Genomic DNA, 17,076 nt, shown 5'->3' with positions numbered 1-17,076 from the left:
AAAATGTAACGTAATATTCAAAATAAATATTTTAGTGAATTTATATAACTCAAATATAATTTATTTTAACGAAATTACTTTTAACTAACTAATATAAAATAAAAAAATATATATTATTATCATTATCCAGTCTGTTAAAAGATGGCGCCAACAACTTGCCTAAACAATTACAATATATATTGAAACTATTAATGTTAATTGTAACAGGTTTTATTTTCAATATTTTTTTTAATTTTTTTATTGCCTAGGTATGTGGACGAGCTCACAGCCCACCTGGTGTTAAGTGGTTACTGGAACCCATAGACATCTACAACGTAAATGCGCCACACACCTTGAGATATAAGTTCGAAGGTCTCAGTATAGTTACAACGGCTGCCCCACCCTTCAAACTGAAACGCATTACTGCTTCACGGCAGAAATAAGCGGGGCGGTGGTACCTACCCGTGCAGACTCACAAGAGGTCCTACCACCAGTATTTACGAGTAATATTTCAGTATTTTGACAGTTAGTTACTATTGTTAGTTACAGTGACAAGTTAGACTGCTTTCTAACGGGGCAAGAAACCTAAAAACTGATTTCTTCATTTCTAATCTTATAGATTTATTTCATTTCATAAGTCAATAAATGTGTTTAAAATAACGGTTATTACTTACATGGGTATTTAGTTTCTCGCTGTATTATTTTATTATAGTTACAACCCTTATTTTTGGGCACACCAGACATCAAAACTCATAAATCAGTCATAACGTATTTGGCAATGTGCGCTAGACACGAATTTTATGGAAGACTAAAAACGCATTTTTTTTAGCAATTTACTAGAGATATGAAATGGTACATAAACACATGTAATACATAAGTTTTGAAAATTATAAAACAAATAATCATGCCTAATTTAGGGTTAATTATCACTTAATGCATATTTGCATGCAATATGCGAGAGCGGCATTGAAAATTTCGGGAATTAACGAAGTGACACAACATTACTATTTAAAAATGTATTTATTGCTTTTCGAAGTATTCTCCACGAAATTTGACACATTTTTCCATACGATGGAACCAATCATTGAAGCAACCATTCCATTCGGAAGTTAGGGTCTCCAAAATGGCCGTTTTGTAGGCGTCCACAGCTTCTTCAGGTGATGAAAATCTCTGTCCACGCAATTTATTCTTTATTTTAGGGAAAGTATAGAAATCATTAGGGCTTAGGTCGGGGCTGTACGGCGGATGGTCTAATAATTCTATGTTTTCTTGCTCTAAAAACTCTTTTGTTCTGTGCGCGGTGTGAGAACTCGCATTGTCGTGATGGAGGATGATGCGGCGGTTGCAGTTCTCTTTACGGAGTTCCGAAACGACCTGTGGCGAACAAATGCTAGCATACCATTCTGCATTAACCGTTCTTTGTCCCTCAAGAGGAATAGTCGTAACATGGCCGGTTTTGGAGACAAACGTGGCCACCATTTTTTTGCAACACTCCGTGAACGAACAATTTTTGTTGGCTTTAACTCATTTTCGAACACCCAAACTCGTGACTAGTTTTTTGTTTCGGGTTCGTACGCGTATATCCAGGATTCGTCACCTGATACAATGTTGTATACAGCATTTGAGGATCCTGCGTGGAATCTTTCGAGAGTTCTGATGCACCGAGTAACGCGAGCCGCTTTTTGCTCTTCACAGAGCGAATGCGGTATCCATCGGGAAAACAACTTTTTTACACCTAATTGTTCATGCAAGATTATTTGTATTTGACTCATGCCAATGTCTAAAGTTGCCTGAATTTCGCGGTATGTCACATGTCGATCTTCTTCAATCAGCTTACGCACAGCATCAGCGTTTTCTTGGGTGACTGCAGTTTTTGGACGACCTTTACGGGGATCATCACTGAGCTTGACACGTCCACGTTGAAACTCAGCAAACCAGCGATAAATTGTGGTTTTGGATGGGGCTTCATCACCAAATGCAGAAATCATCCGGTCAACACACTGTTTTTGTGTTAAACCACTTCGAAAATCATAATAAATCATCGCTCTTGAATTTTCTCGAGTCAATTCCATTTTCTCAACGACTAAACAAGTTTGACAAAACCTCGTGACAGGACCGAGATTTTTTTTTAAATAAATAAATGGTATTCGATTTTTAAAACCAAGGAGTTTTTAATTAAAAAGATTTTAATATGACAGGAACAATGGAAATATTCCATTCCCGATACTTTTAGTGCAGCTTAGTATTATTATACTTAAGGCTTATTTAGCTTGGTTTAAAATCAAGTAGTGCACGGAATATACTAAATTAAAGACTGCCTTTTCTTCGCAATACTATTTCGCGAAACACGTATGGACTTACATATATGGTAATATTAGTGTTTATTTGACTAACTCGGTGGCGGTGTATTAGTCAGCGCTCCTGACTCTTGGGCCGAGGGTCGTGGGTTCGATTCCCACGTCGGGGAACCATTCGTGTGATGAACAGGTTTGTATGCCCTTTGTCTGGATCTATATTAGCTTTATATGTATATATTTAAACGTATATAAGTATGTATTGTTTGTCTCCGGTACCCATAACATTCCAATCCTAAATTAGGACCATATTATGACCGTTTCATTTTCTTCAGTTCTTATTATTATTTACAATGAATTATAATCAGACGTCACTTACACTTACATTAATAGAGTCAAACCCAAAATTATTCGTTTTCGGGAAAAGTCACGATGCATGAAGTTATATTGTTTTTGTTGTTTGGCTTCGGTTTATATAAATTAATATAGGAATTGTTCGAGATGATACCTCCATCTCGTTTTTACAATCGCACCGCCCGCCACCGGAGTAGAGTTCATCCATACTACCTGGAGCCACTGCGTTCATTGACAGTACGTTTCCAGAGGTCTTTTTTGCCACGTACCATCCGGCTATGAAATGAGCTCCCCTCCACGGTGTTTCCCGAGCGCTATGACATATCCTTCTTCAAACGAGGCTTGTGGAGAGTATTAAGCGGTAGACAGCGGTTTAGCTCTGCCCCTGGCATTGCTGAAGTCCATGGGCGACGGTAACCACTCACCATTAGGTGGGCCGTGTGCTTCGTCTGCCTACAAGGGCAATAAAAAAATACTTTAGATTACCTAGTATTATACATATTTTAATAATAAGCATTTTATAATTATTTGATTGCAATTAAAATCAATTGCATAGATAGTCCTATGATATTGTTGTGCGACCGCTGTATGTCTTAGTTCATCTTCACAATAGCAATTTCTACGATATTTAATATTAAAAAAAAAAATATATGTAACATTTATTTGACATTTCAGATAATGAAAGCATCCTACAGCTTTTTCACGGTTCTCCAACAAGTCAGCGAATAAGAAAATGCATACTAACTATCTCAAGCCTTTCAAGATTTTTCTTCTCACATTAATTTAAATAATTTTTATGCAACTGTGTGATCAACACCTAAAACTTATCTTACACTTTCTGACTACGAATTTTACTAAAAAAATCATAATAAATGGAAATCGTCTACAAACAGCAGAACTTCCAAGATCATCATCGAGCGAAAGAGCACGATCATTCACCATCGCCACCTTTGGGAACAACGAGACGAAATGCTCCATCCACGGCCCCCGCTACCGCTGCTTTAATGCGCTGTCACATGCGTTGCAATAAACATATAAATAAGAATGAATAATATACGAACACACTCTGGTATTACTAAGTAGAAAAAAACCAGCGTCTGCGTCTAACAATTAAGGATGCGTTCTAAGTTGCAGACATTGCCCGTCTGTGATCGTCTCGGCACATCGACATTTTTACTGGTGGTAGGACCTCTTGTGAGTCCGCTCGGGTAGGTACCACAACCCTGCCTATTTACGCCGTGAAGCAGTAATGCATTTCGATTCGAAGAGCGGGGCAGCCGTTGTACTATATTGAGACTTTAGAACTCATATCTAGTGGTGGGTAGCGGAATTTACGTTGTAGATGTCTATGGGCTCCGGTAACCATTAACACCAGATGGGCTGTGAGCTCGTCCATCGATTTATGCAATAAAATACAAAAAACCGACTGTCGCATCACGTAAGGGCTATCTAGCAGCTTATATTGTTAGATGAGTCATTACTTGATCGACTGCGCTATGAAGCAACCTCTGTTCCCATTGCACCACAGCAAAACTATGTGGTAATTGACACCGTCAATGTTATAATAGAAGTTCAAGAACCGATTTGAGCAAGTATTCAAGACTACGAACGTATGAGTAATGCTTTGGAAGATTCTATTCAAGAATATAAATTAGTTACTATAAGTCGTCGTGGCCTAAAAGATAAAGACGTCCGGTGCATTCATGTTGAGCGATGCACCGGTGTTCGAATCTCAGGCGGGTACCAATTTTTCTAATGCAAAACCGTACTCAATAAATGTTCACGATTGACTTCCACGGTGAAGGAATAACATCGTGCAATAAAAATCAAACCGCAAAATTATAATCTACGTAATTATCGGTGGTAGGACCCCTTGTGAGTCCGCGCGGGTAGGTACCACCACCCTGCCTATTTCTGCCGTGAAGCAGTAAATCGTTACGGTTTGAAGGGTGGGGCAGCCGTTGTAACTATACTGAGACCTTAGAACTTATATCTCAAGGTGGGCATTTACGTCGTAGATGTCTATGGGCTCCAGTAACCACTTAACACCAGGTGGGCTGTGAGCTCGTCCATTCATCTAAGCAAAAAAAAATAGTTTTCTCCCATAGTATAGTTAGTATTATAATACTGTAGGATTGGTAAGAGCCGAATGTATGAAAAGAGTATGGAAGGGAGCGTTAAGGTGTAACAGAGAAAACGTGAGAAATGGAAAAAAGAATGAAAGAGAAAAGCAAGATAGTGAGGACAATGGCGGAAAACAAGGCATAAAAAATGTGTCAGCAAATTTTTAATAGAGAAAATAATTAAAAAATGTGAGCCGTCACGGACGCTTGGCTGATGTGAAACATCGACATTATTTTGTAAAAGTAATATGCAGAAAAGAACAGATTGTGATAGGAACTAATTATGTCATAATGATAAAACAAAATATTACGAAAAAATTATTTGTTTTCAAAGTAAAACACAGGTTATGTGTACTGTAGTAAACAACACTGTATACACTACGGAGTATACACTACAGGTATCCGAGCTCAGTGTAGCGAGCGAGATGGCTTAACGCCGGATCGAGTGGGAGAGAATCGCACAGTCGATTGCGCATGGCGACGCGCCGCCACACCGTACACACTACTGCATGTAGACTGTACTGTACCATCATATAGCGTGACGACGCGTCGCCACTGCATGCGTCGCCACGCCAGAAATCGGTTTTACGTGCGGCTATATAGGTTTCACATCTAAAAGATTTGGAAAGAGAACAATAAAACTGCAACAGTGGAACAGTTTTATTTTATTTGTGCACGTACGTACATATGTACTTAAATAAATACAAAAAGGTTTAGTTATTCGTTTATTCCTATTCGTTGACATCACAGGAAGTCGTAGACGTGCTGTTTGATCCAGGGCAGGTGCTTGGCGACGTCCGTGAATAGGGCGTGACTCTGACAGGCGTGCTGCAGCTCGGGCGAGTAGTAGAACGAGAGCACGCCGCGCAGGTACCATTTGTTCCTCACTCGGACCATCATGCCGCCCCCGCTGTCGTTGTGACAGTTACTAGTGCCTGGAACACACAGTCCTCTGCTTCGTGAGTTTCCTGTGAGGTCGGGACTCGTCGTGACTCGATATTTGAAAAAGATTCGCAGCTCGAATCTATCTCATTAGACAACGAGCTGTTTATGAAATTTGTTGAACTTGCAAGTAGCTAATTCCAAGTATTCACTTCTAGAATAAGACCACCGAGATTAAGACCTCAGACAAATTGTGAAAAAAAATCTATAAAATATATGAATAATAATTTTCGAGTCTTGAAAGATGACCGAGTTTGATAATCTATAGAACTCAAAATTTACATGTAGATATTTGACGAACTTGTTGTAGGGAATGATTCAATCGTCGTTTATATCGTCTAGATTTGCTACTAAAACAAGTACGTACCATTGACATATTTCGCGCAGTAAACCTTATCGGTTAAGTAGTTCGCCAACGAAGCATCGTGAGCTTGAAGACAGGACTGCGTGTCCACCTCGGACATTTCGATTGTAGTTAATAGTTCATTTGGTTCTCCTGACTGATCGAAACCCCAGCCCGCCACCTGCAAGAAGTCGCCACCCACTGTAATTCTTCATCGTTCTCGGCGTCAGACTCAAGACCGGTCGGATTACAAAATACGGTCATTTGTACCGGGTTCAAGTGTACATATGTTCTACTTACGCATTAAGTTAACATGAAGAAGTAAGAAACAAACTCAGTCACTTTAGCGTTTATAATGTTAGGTATGGATTTATTTATATTTTATTGTTATATTGTTGTTGCTTTAGCATATAATGTTGGCATTACCACTCCAGTTTTCGCGCGGTGCTTCTCGGGTACCGGAGTCTGCGGCCAGAGACACGCCGGCTGCACCCAGCTAGAGTATGTTATTCGATACGCAGCCTCCACAATGCTCAGGTCGTTTCTGAATGTTTGGTAGTCGAATTCCGGGTGAATTTTTATGTTTTTGCTACTAACCTGTCATATAATAAAAATAGGCACTTAAAACACTTTAGATTTGGTGAAATTTATCGAAAGTGAGTCTCGTTGGTCCGCTGTGTATGATGAGTCTAACGCCAACTTGTCTATTGGGCAAAAGATTTGACTGAGCGCTACATGTCCCACTTCAAACGAGTTTTGTTGAGAGTACCTACTCACAAGTAGGCAGCGCTTGACTGTGCCTTGCCATTGTTAAAATTAAAGTCCACGGTCGACGGTAACCACTCACCATCAGTTGGACTGTAGGTTCAGCTGCCCACAAAGGCAATATTTTTTTTTTAAAATAATTGTGTTAAAGTGTATTTGATTATCATATCTAAGACCTTAGAACACGTGTTTCGGGCAAAGTTATCAAGCTATCTTGCATCGTGGAATAGATTGTAGAATTATTTTAGAAAGTTATTTTAAAGAAGCAGCAAGCTGTTGTACCAACAACCTTGAAACTGGCTAGTAAGCTGGTTTTATTGATGACTCGATCGAAAAGGAAACACCACGGCACTGATTTAAACATTTTTGACGCCAAATACTTCTAGTTAGGTCTGGTGTAGCCGGTGTGGTGGAGCTCGATGGGGTTTAGTCGGTAGTCGTTCTGCGGGGCAAGTGCTTCGCGCGCCTTTTTCAAGGCGTAGTCTCTTGCGAGGAATTCGGGGAGGTGGAGGACCTTCTCGTCCCCCTCTTCCTCTCAGGAGGCGCCGGAGTCCGACATAACCCGGTTCGTTACCCCCCCGGACCGGGTATCCGCAAATGGATTACCAGCGTTAAAAAAAAAAAAAAAGTTTCCTTTTGCACTAGACGAGTGTGATTTGATGAGAACCTATAGATATACCTACAGACATTTCAATTAATATCTCTTGCTGATAACCAGCTTTGCCATATAGCAAGACGCACTTACAACTATGAGTTGTTGATTAACCAAATGAACTTGCAACTGGTGTCGCCCCGCAAAAATTAATTCGAAGTCTCTTTCGATGAGCTGACCCCGGGCCGTGAGACAATGAGCAGCCGTGATCACGTGCCGCGTCGAAACCAGAGTGCCGCTACACCGATACTTTTGACCCGTCCACTGGCGAAGTAAAGAAATACAAACATTTAAACACCATTTGGATTTCAGCCTCTTAAATTTGGCCGGAGATAATTTTGAACACTCACAGCTTAAATTCAAGAAATCAATTATAGTCATAGTACATTTTCATTTTCGCATTGTCTTCCTATCTTTAGACTTGGAGTATTCGTATATCTATCTACATAGTTATTTATATTATATTTATAAATGCTGCTGGTGGCTGTTACCAAAACCCACCCTTCCTGGCTGAGCCCATTCTCGCCCTGTCCTGGTGAAACTAAAAAAGGCCTCCGGGCCACCAGTAATCCCTCAATCCCAACAAAAAAAGGGTATTTTAAAAATATATCTTTGTGCATTGTATTGAGGTAAGTACTGAGCTAAGTACAAAGCATACACTAGTGCTTAACGAGCCTTTATCACCATTATTATTTACATCTAGTTTCCGATACTTTGGGATTGCCATTAAAAGTATCATGATCATGGGTAAGCTGACTGCGGGTAGGAAGTTCGGAGTAGACAAATCTATCTAACCTCTTTCAAGTTCATAGTCTTTAATATAGTGTCGGATGGACAAAAAGGTATTGGTAAGAGTCTGGAGCATCCCAATAGTTGTTCCAAAAAACGCGAGACCACTGTTGAGACCGAACGAGCGTAGCATACCATCAATGTGTGACTGATAAGATACAAATTCTGATATAAATACATAATCTATCTATATATATATATTAATATTAATTACTGTTTGTTAGTCTCGCTAAAACTCAAGAACGGCTGAACCGATTTGGCTAATATTTGTCTTGAATTATTTGTAGAAGTCCAGAGAAGGTTTAAAAGGTAGATAAATATGAAAATGCTCGGAATTAAATAAAAATAACAATTTTGGTTTTTCTTTGATGTATCCCCCTTCGGACGGATTACATTTGTTTGTTTTATGTTTATTTCATACAAAAGTTTAGGGCTTTTATTTATCGATTGAGGCACTACGAAATCTGCCGGGTCAGCTACTTATTTATAAAACATAATTGCTTAGCATTAAAGTATTTTTTACTGCTTTTGCAGGCAGACGAACGAGCATACGGCTCACCTGTTCGTAAGCGGTTACCGCTCATAGACGTCAGCAATGCCAGTTTTCTTTTCAAATAAACTACATTCTTATAAACAAGGTATTGAGTTAGATTAGCGTGTTCTAAGAAGGAGCTACTGCTTATCGGCTATGAGTAGTGACTACGAGTTCTGAGTGAACACACAGACAGCTGAATAAACAAAGTCAAAACTTCAAATTGTCTTTCTCTCTTTATCATTTCTCTTTCGGTGTTCATCATGCTTAGCGATGGGTGTTTTGAAAAATAACTATTTATTGACAGTGCCTTGACCCGTAGGCTGAGTATGCGGATTGCCTGATGTCCAAGGATCAGGGGAGTCCATAGACACTATGACTTGAATGCTCCCGGGCGGCACCTTGACGAGACATCAACATTACGCCCCTTGAAGTCCCATGATCACCTCAGTGCCCGCCTGCGGGTGGGAGGCGTCACTCACGTTGTCATCTCTGGGCTTCGGAAGCGACCAAAGCAAAATAAAACTCAATTTTGTTGTTCACTTCTTACAACAAAATTTGACATCTTCGTTTTTGTTCATCTCCTTAAATTTCAACTGTACATTTCAATAAAACATTTAAAACATATCGAACTTACTTGAGATTCTTGAATGGTTATCGACCTTAATATTAACACTTGCCAAGGCCAATGTGTGGACTCGATCTCTTCTCCTATGACCAAAGGTGATTTTGCGTATATTCTACCACAATGGCTCTGAAAACAATAAGTCACATCCATATGCATCCGTAAGCACCTACAATTAAATGAAAAACAAACGTGTGGCACTCGGGAACAGCCGCGGTAAAGCTATTGCATAGCATTTTTTATCAACTTATGCAATTATAATTAGACAATGATAATTTAAATTAAAACAATAATAAAACAAGACCACGCTATATTAAACATTAATAAAAGCAAAACCTTAACTGTCCCCTTCACACTCATAAGCTAGACCGCGCGAGAGAGAGATGGCCAGACTTTTCATGATGACGTGACGTCCGTGAGTCCGCACGGGTAGGTACAACCACCCTGCCTATTTCTGCCGTGAAGCAGTAATGCGTTTCGGTTTGAAGGATGGGGCAGCCGTTGTAAATACTGAGATCTTAGAACTCATATCTCAAGATGGGTGGCGGCATTTATGCGGTAGATGTCTATGGGCTCCAGAAACCACTGTTGGGGAGTGAACTCGTCCATCCATCTAAGCCGGAAAAAAAACCTAATTCCGAGGGAAAGATTTAGATTGGGAACATTTCAGAACTTAATAACAGAATTGAGAAGTGACGAAATTATTATATTTAATTAATCTATACATATAAATAAAATCAGAGTGTCTGTTTGTAATATTGAAATAACCGCTTTTTACTACATGCGTATGAATATATATACGGTACATACACTAAAATAACATTTTTTACAATTTTTGTCTGTTTGTTTGTTCCGGCTAATCTCTGGAACGGCTGGACCGATTTTGATGAGACTTTCACTAATAGGTAGCTGGTGATATAAGGAGTAACTTATTATTGGTTGGTGAATAGCTTCATATAAAATTCTCTACCACTGGAACATCCTATTACTATACGAATCTGACACCCGACCAGTGGGAACCAGCTCTAATAGTGGAAGTAGATGAGGAAATTTCGTAATTTTAGAAGGTCGCAATTTTAGTATTAACCATTTCACGAACGAATTGGAAATAGAAACTGAATCCCCGGAAGTACAAATAAATCATACCTAAACACACATAGAGGTAAATAAATATACATAAGTAAATATTAAGAAAATTGTTACGATATGATAAAAAAAATGGTGCGCGTGCAACTTTGGTACACGTGAAAGAAGTGGAACTTCTTTTGAAAAAAGTGGAACTTCTTTTGCGGTGTGTAGTATTGTGGTCTTCTTCATTTTTCATCCTTAAATCAAATTTCTCTCGTACACCGACGACACCGACAGGGAATGCCGTGTATAACAGAAACGACCTAGCTCGCTTTGTCCTCTCCCTGTCTCCACGGTCGAGTGTTTCGCGAGACGCTCTGTCTGTTTTCTCACTCTCGCTCTTCTTAAATTGTATACTTTCTCTCTTGCCGTAATGAATATGTCGCAAGTCAAATTTTACTCGCAACGCGCCTAAAGAAGTTTCACTTCAAAAAAACTTCACTCAAGAAAACTCTCAGAGGAATAATTTATATTGAAACTTACGCGTTCGCTGTTGTTGTGAAAGTTATTAATTGTATTCGGCAAAACGAAGTTCACTGGCCCGCCGATTAGATCGTCAACGTCCCTGTTTTCACTGCAAATATAAATACGTCGCTACAAGGGATAATTATTTATGGTGATATATTATTGTACTCAATGGAGACGGGTTGAATCCCAAGTTGAACGAAATGAGCTGAATGGGTAAACGAGCTCACGACCCACCCGTGACCCACTTTGAGGCTATCTCTCCAGAGTGGAAGCATGATTCATTCACAGCACAAAGAGATGCAATTTTAGTTACTCGTGAAGGCTAACTGCTTAAGAAGCATCTTCCGCTCCACTCTGACTGACACTGTCGGATGAATAGTTTAGGACAACCAACATAAAGTTACAAAATGAAGTGTCCATAATAATATATATGTATATAGATGTTTGAAGATAATACTCACGTCTTGTTGGTTGGCTTAGAAACTACGCCGCTGTCGGTAGTGCTTTGTATGTTGTCTGTCAGGTTACTGGAAGCTCCCTCCTCCGAGGATGGTGGCAGAGCGCCTGATCGATAAGGACATCCCCGCATATCAGTCCCATGATAATGATACTGTAAGGGTATCGGGAGCAGACCGAATGGCGGCCCGCATATTCTGCGACCATTAAATACTATATTTCTTATTTCAGGAGGAGAGCTTGTAATGTTATATTCGACATAAATCTGTACTTTCTTCACTTCGCCGGGGTGGATTACGAAATCCGTTCTGTTGATCATAAATTCGTATTTGTTCTCCTGCGTCACGCTCCCTAGACAGTTCTAAAAAACATAAAATTAATAATATTATATTAATAATGCATTCTTTTTTAAATTAATCTGTGGTAATGTACGACTTATGAACCGGAGAGGACTTTTTGGCGGGAACGCGAGGAGTGAAGTTGTGTGATTTGTTTTATTTTGTCTATTTAGTGTTTCTTCGGGTTTAAATGTGTAATAACGGTTGTTTATTAACAGTTTAATATCTGTGAAAGTGCACAAATGTTGGAAAATCAAACAAAGCCGCTGGACGTAAATTCTCGGGATCCTCCAAAAAGTCCACTGAAAAAATCTTAGTTGACCACCATTTTACTAAGATTATATTTCTTCCCATGTCATCTCATTTCATTTAATTTCATCTCAGTTGATTAATGTCTCAAATTAATCATCTCCATTTCATTTCACTCCATATTATAATTTTTCATAAAAATAAGAATATAAATTAAAATAAGGCATGACTTAAAGGTCTTAGCTACCAGGTCATAAAATCCCTTAAAAATGAATCGGAGAGGGAAGACGTATTGTGTTAATTTCTTGTTAATATCTAACAATTAAACGAGGTAACCGCCTATTTGTTGTGAAGCTCGGAATGTTCCTATGTGCCAAGCTAGAATCCCAACATGCATTGGAACATACAATGGTAGCTTTCATTTGTTTTCGGATAGTGGCTACTCTAAAATGCCTACCCTTAGATTGCTTCGCTTGCTGCTTGTGCTTGCGTTCAAACGGATGTGTTTTGATTTTTCTTCGATTTATTTTACTTTTATCAATAACGTTTCATACTAAGACTGAAAAACATTGTGTGAGTTAAGGTTTTAACCTGACCGATATTTAAAACCGTGTATATGCTCTCTATGTCTCCTATCTCTCTCTCCTGTGCTATTTTTAGATGATTTACTAATTGTGTATGAAGATGAAGAAAATATAGATTTATTTAAAGAAGTATGTGTGTTTTTTTATGCCATAATAACTACAATTGGATAAAAATACATTAGGAACATCTTAAACATTAAGAAAAGAAAAGTTCTTGACGTATTTCACAATCCGACACTTATTTTTATAGAAAATTAACCTCAAAACGAATTTTTATTTTTATTATATTTTTTATAATAGTGGCGTCAATTTCAATATATTTTTTAAATATCCAATACATTTAAGAGTTTAAATCAGTCCATTTTTATAATAATATTTGATGTCCATCTTGGGCCCATCACACTATGAAGAGTGGGCATTCCCCTTTCATAAATTCTACAATACCAACAAAACACGAAGATTTTACCTTAAACGCCTCAGTAGTATAGTTGTCCAGATGTACATTTAACCACAACGAGTGGATAGTGTAGTCGCATGATAGCTTGATAACGCCGTACCATCTACCTGGATGCTGTATGCTTGTGTCGTATTCGAAGACACTAGGGCACGGAGACACCAGCGCGGACTGCGGCTTCGTTTGAGCTGACACCAGCAGTATGAGCAGCAGTGAAGGGATGCAACTCTAAAATTATTGCTTATTACTAAGTACGGGAGTATATATTAGGGACAATCCAGTGATGTGTCTTTGATCAGTGCGCCACTCGCAATCGGTGGAAAGTTCATTCCTTCTCCCGTAGCCGTCGTCAGTACATCCTCGCCTCGGGAAGACACTGAGCATCACAACAGGTCTTTTGCAAAAGAGATTTAAAATGGGACCAACGTGGTAGGCGCTGTTTGTATCATAACCTGAATGTTGCTGTCTCTTAAGGTGGGTGGCGCATTTACGTCGTAGGAACATCTTAAACATTAAGAAAAGAGTAGAGTCTATGGGCTCCAGTAACCACTTAACAGCAGGTGGGTTGTGAGCTCGTCCATCCAGTCAAGGAATAAAAAAAATTTAAAAAAAAACCTGAGGTCACAATATATATGTTTTTTCTAACGAAATACGTAGGTACTTCACAAATGTTCACGATTGACTTCCACAGTGAAGGAATAACATCCTGTAATAAAAATCAAACCCGTATAATTACCGGTGGTAGGATATCTTGGAAGTCCGCACGGGTAGGTACCACCACCCCGCCTGTTTCGACCGTGAGGCAGTGATGCGTTCCGGTTTGAAGGGTGGGACAGCCGTTGTATCTATATTCAGACCTTAGAACTCATATCTCAAGGTGGATGGCGGCATTTACGCTGTAGATGTCTATGGCCTCCGGTAAACACTTAACAGGAGGTAGGCTGAGAGATCATCCAGCCATCGACGCAATAAAATAATAAAAAATAAAAACGTTGACACTGCTTTACAGAATAGTAGAAGGGTTGTGGAAGCTGTCAACCAGTATTTATATTACATAAATTCGTAATTTTCCTACTTTGAGTTTTATTACAGAATGCTAGTCATTTATCACGGAAGTCGTGAACATAATATTGGATTAGGAGATTTAATTGTAAAAATGAAAGTTTGAGTGACGAAAAGTTTGAGCACCCAAGCCCATGTAATATTGTTTATTATCTAAAAGACTAGTTTTTGTCCGCGACTTCGTTCTCATGGAATAGTTACTTTGACATGACGCAAATTTATACCCGCCTCTTCATTTTCGTAGAAAGTGAAAATATTTTTGAATAATAGAATGTTAAGGAACTATTTAAGGTACCAAAATCGCGCTTTTTAACCGACTCCAAAAGAGGAAGTTATCAATTCGACCATATTTTTTTATCTATGTATGTTCACCGATTTCTCGAGAATGCTTGAACCGATTCTGATAATTCTTTTTTCTTTTTTTGTTCGAAAGGGTAGACTTCCCGAATAATCAGCAAGGACTGATGATAGGATCCTGGAGAAATCCAGAACAATCTATAACTCTTTAAGCCTCGTAATGAATAACGTATTTATTTGGATAGGCATTAAAATTATCTTCATAAAAACACTTTCACAAATAATGCTTTATTTTAGAACTTGGTTAGCATAAAACATGTATAGTGGGTCAACCTTAGTATATAGACATATGCTTTCGCGGACTTTTTATAGGTCATTTAAATGGGAACAATTCTCTCATACATTATTTTAGCGAAACTTTAACCGTTTCCGCAGCGCACGCAGTGGAAGCCCTCAAAAGGGAAAAAAAAACCCAATTTTGAAACATTCTTTATTGCTGCTCCGCCTGCATTGGTCTTAGCCTGATTTTATATAGCCTATAGCCTTCCTCGATAAATGGGCTATCTAACACAGAAAGAATTTTTCAAATCGGACCAGTAGTTCCTGAGATTAGCGCGTTCAAACAAACAAACTCTTCAGCTTTATAATATTAGTATAGATGAATACAGCACAAGTTACAATGAGATCGATACGTAGTGTGTAACCATGTGTAACTTAAAAACACTCTTGTACGACCAGAGACCGGTCGCGAACAAAATATCAACATTTTCCTTATACTCTTGCCACTACACCGCGCACAGAACATACTAAATACCTTTTTTTTTTTTTTTTTTTTTTTAACGCTGGGGAATCCATTTACGGATACCCGGTCCGGGGGGGTAACGAACCGTGTTATGTCGGACTCCGGCGCCTTCTGAGAGGAAGAGGGGGACGAGAAGATCCTCCACCTCCCCGAATTCCTCGCAAGAGACTACGCCTTGAAAAAGGCGCGCGAAGCACTTGCCCCGCAGAACGACTACCGACTAAACCCCATCGAGCTCCACCACACCGGCTACACCAGACATACGGTACCGCAGTGCGCGCCGAAAGTCTGCCTTCGCCGGTACCCGTCCTGATGATAAGACGGGATTTCATCATCTCCGGGATAATCCCGAAGGACGTCATTTCGGGAGATACACCGTGGGCGGCGCACAGGAGCCACCTTGCACCGCCCCACCACTGGACCGACAGTCGAGTACCGGGCGCCCCCGCACCCGCCACCTGATAGTCCCTACGGGGGCTGAGCGGGAGCTTCACGCCCGCGCCGGCCATCCCGCCTTCTGCGCTGAGGTGCTGAAGAGGGATCCCACTCCCTTTCACGCTCCTCAGCCTCACGGGACGCCATTACCAGGTCACAAAACCTGGCCATGGCCTCCCACGAGCCCTGATCCTCTAACATGCGGGCGACGACAGCCCGCAGGGAGAGGTTTCTCCCCAGCACCGCGACGAGATCTCGCCGCGAGTGCTCCCAACGCGGGCACGTTTCGAGCGCGTGCTGCGCGTCATCGTCCGGGTGCCCGCACTGGTGGCAGCCCGGGTGTGGCTCTCTCCTGCAGACCTTCCACAGGTACCTCCCGAAACAGCCATGTCCCGAGAGGACCTGCGCAAGGTGAAAGGAGAGTACGCCGTGACGCCGATGCGACCATGCCTCCAGCACGGGCACCAGGGCCCCGAGGGTGCGCCGGCGGGTGGCCGAAGTTTGGCCAAGTTCTTTCAGCAATCGCTCTCTCCACTTAGCGTATGCTACATGACGCGCAGCACGCTTCCACCGACCGACAGCCGACGGGCCGGGCGACCGCCTCCGACTCAAGGCCTGCGCCTTACGCCGATATACCGCAGCCAAGATTTCGGCCTCGAGGTCCCAGGGTAGGGATCCGGCGAGAGCGCAGGCCACATCTTGAGAGATGGTGCGGTACCCCCTGATGACCCTCACCGCAAGCGCCCGCTGAGCTCTATGCAGCAGAGCCGCGTTTCTCGCGGAGAGTGCGGGCGACCACACGGGAGCACCGTACAGGGCCATACTGCGCACCACCCCAAGGTACAGTCGCCGAGTACCGGCGCTGCATCCTCCGACGTTGGGAAGAAGACGGGTCAGCGCACCTGCCGCCCCCATGAGCCTCGGAACCAGCGCCTTAAAATGGTGGTCGAATCTCCATTTGCTGTCCAGCACGAGGCCCAAATACTTGAGCTTCGGCTGGACAGCAATGGTGACACCCCCGACTACGAGATTCGCGCCTTGAGGTGGCCCTTTCCGAGCTGAGTGGAAGCACACTGCTTCGGATTTTTGGAGGGCCACCTCGAGGCCGAGTCTCTTTATTCGTCTTACCACAGTTGCCACTGCAGCCACAACCAGGACGGCTGCTGACCGGTAGTCGTCTCCGCGAGCCGTCACCAGCGTGTCGTCAGCGTAGCACATACTAAATACCTACTTAATTTCAAAATTCACTGTTTCAAATATATTATAAAAGGGAACTTACATTAATCAATATAATATTTAAAAAAGTCATTATTAACTTTACGCACTCCTTTCACCGAGATAACTCCGTAACGTCTGCAGACAAATTTATGGCAATACAATGTTCGACAAACTTGGGGTTGCCATT

General features: G+C 41.0%; 2 protein-coding genes across 3 annotated transcripts in view; one reads left to right on the top strand and one right to left on the bottom strand.

Moving 5' to 3' along the window:
- The window catches only part of LOC114252795 (odorant receptor 70a-like), an 18,217-nt gene extending 12,714 nt beyond the window's left edge, over window positions 1–5,503 (top strand). The window contains exon 10 of the mRNA XM_089733589.1: window positions 3,303–5,503. Within this exon, the coding sequence (XP_089589715.1) occupies window positions 3,303–3,356 (54 nt within the window). The 3' untranslated portion in view covers window positions 3,357–5,503. The remainder of the gene's footprint in view (window positions 1–3,302) is intronic.
- Window positions 5,401–17,076, bottom strand: LOC149501228 (CLIP domain-containing serine protease B4-like). 2 transcript variants are annotated; one of them, XM_089733580.1, is made up of 9 exons: window positions 16,951–17,076; window positions 13,088–13,303; window positions 11,456–11,811; window positions 11,010–11,100; window positions 9,411–9,527; window positions 7,546–7,716; window positions 6,462–6,632; window positions 6,060–6,216; window positions 5,401–5,685 (listed from the first exon to the last, which is right to left on the bottom strand). In XM_089733580.1, exons 1-9 carry the CDS (start codon window positions 16,978–16,980, stop codon window positions 5,495–5,497), a joined length of 1,500 nt encoding a protein of 499 aa, XP_089589706.1. In that variant the 5' UTR covers window positions 16,981–17,076; the 3' UTR covers window positions 5,401–5,494. The 2 variants fall into 2 exon arrangements, with proteins under 2 accessions (XP_089589706.1, XP_089589707.1); XM_089733581.1 differs by having other exon boundaries at window positions 11,010–11,091.

This window comes from Bombyx mandarina, chromosome 16 (genome assembly GCF_030267445.1).
Source record: "Bombyx mandarina strain Sakado chromosome 16, ASM3026744v2".
Classification (NCBI taxonomy): Eukaryota; Metazoa; Arthropoda; class Insecta; order Lepidoptera; family Bombycidae; genus Bombyx; species Bombyx mandarina.
The sequence above is the reverse complement of the archived record's forward strand: the minus strand, read 5'-3'. Positions and strand labels throughout refer to the sequence as shown.

What these genes read in the sequence shown, in the direction of transcription:
- LOC149501228 (XM_089733580.1), bottom strand. Translation starts at nt 16,980, where the DNA reads ATGACTTTTTTAAATATTATATTGATTAAT. An exon ending in TTCACAACAACAGCGAACGC is followed by an intron (nt 9,528 to 11,009) that starts GTAAGTTTCAAT and finishes TATTGTTTTCAG; the next exon opens with AGCCATTGTGGTAGAATATA. An exon ending in TAACCATTCAAGAATCTCAA is followed by an intron (nt 7,717 to 9,410) that starts GTAAGTTCGATA and finishes TTACTTCGCCAG; the next exon opens with TGGACGGGTCAAAAGTATCG.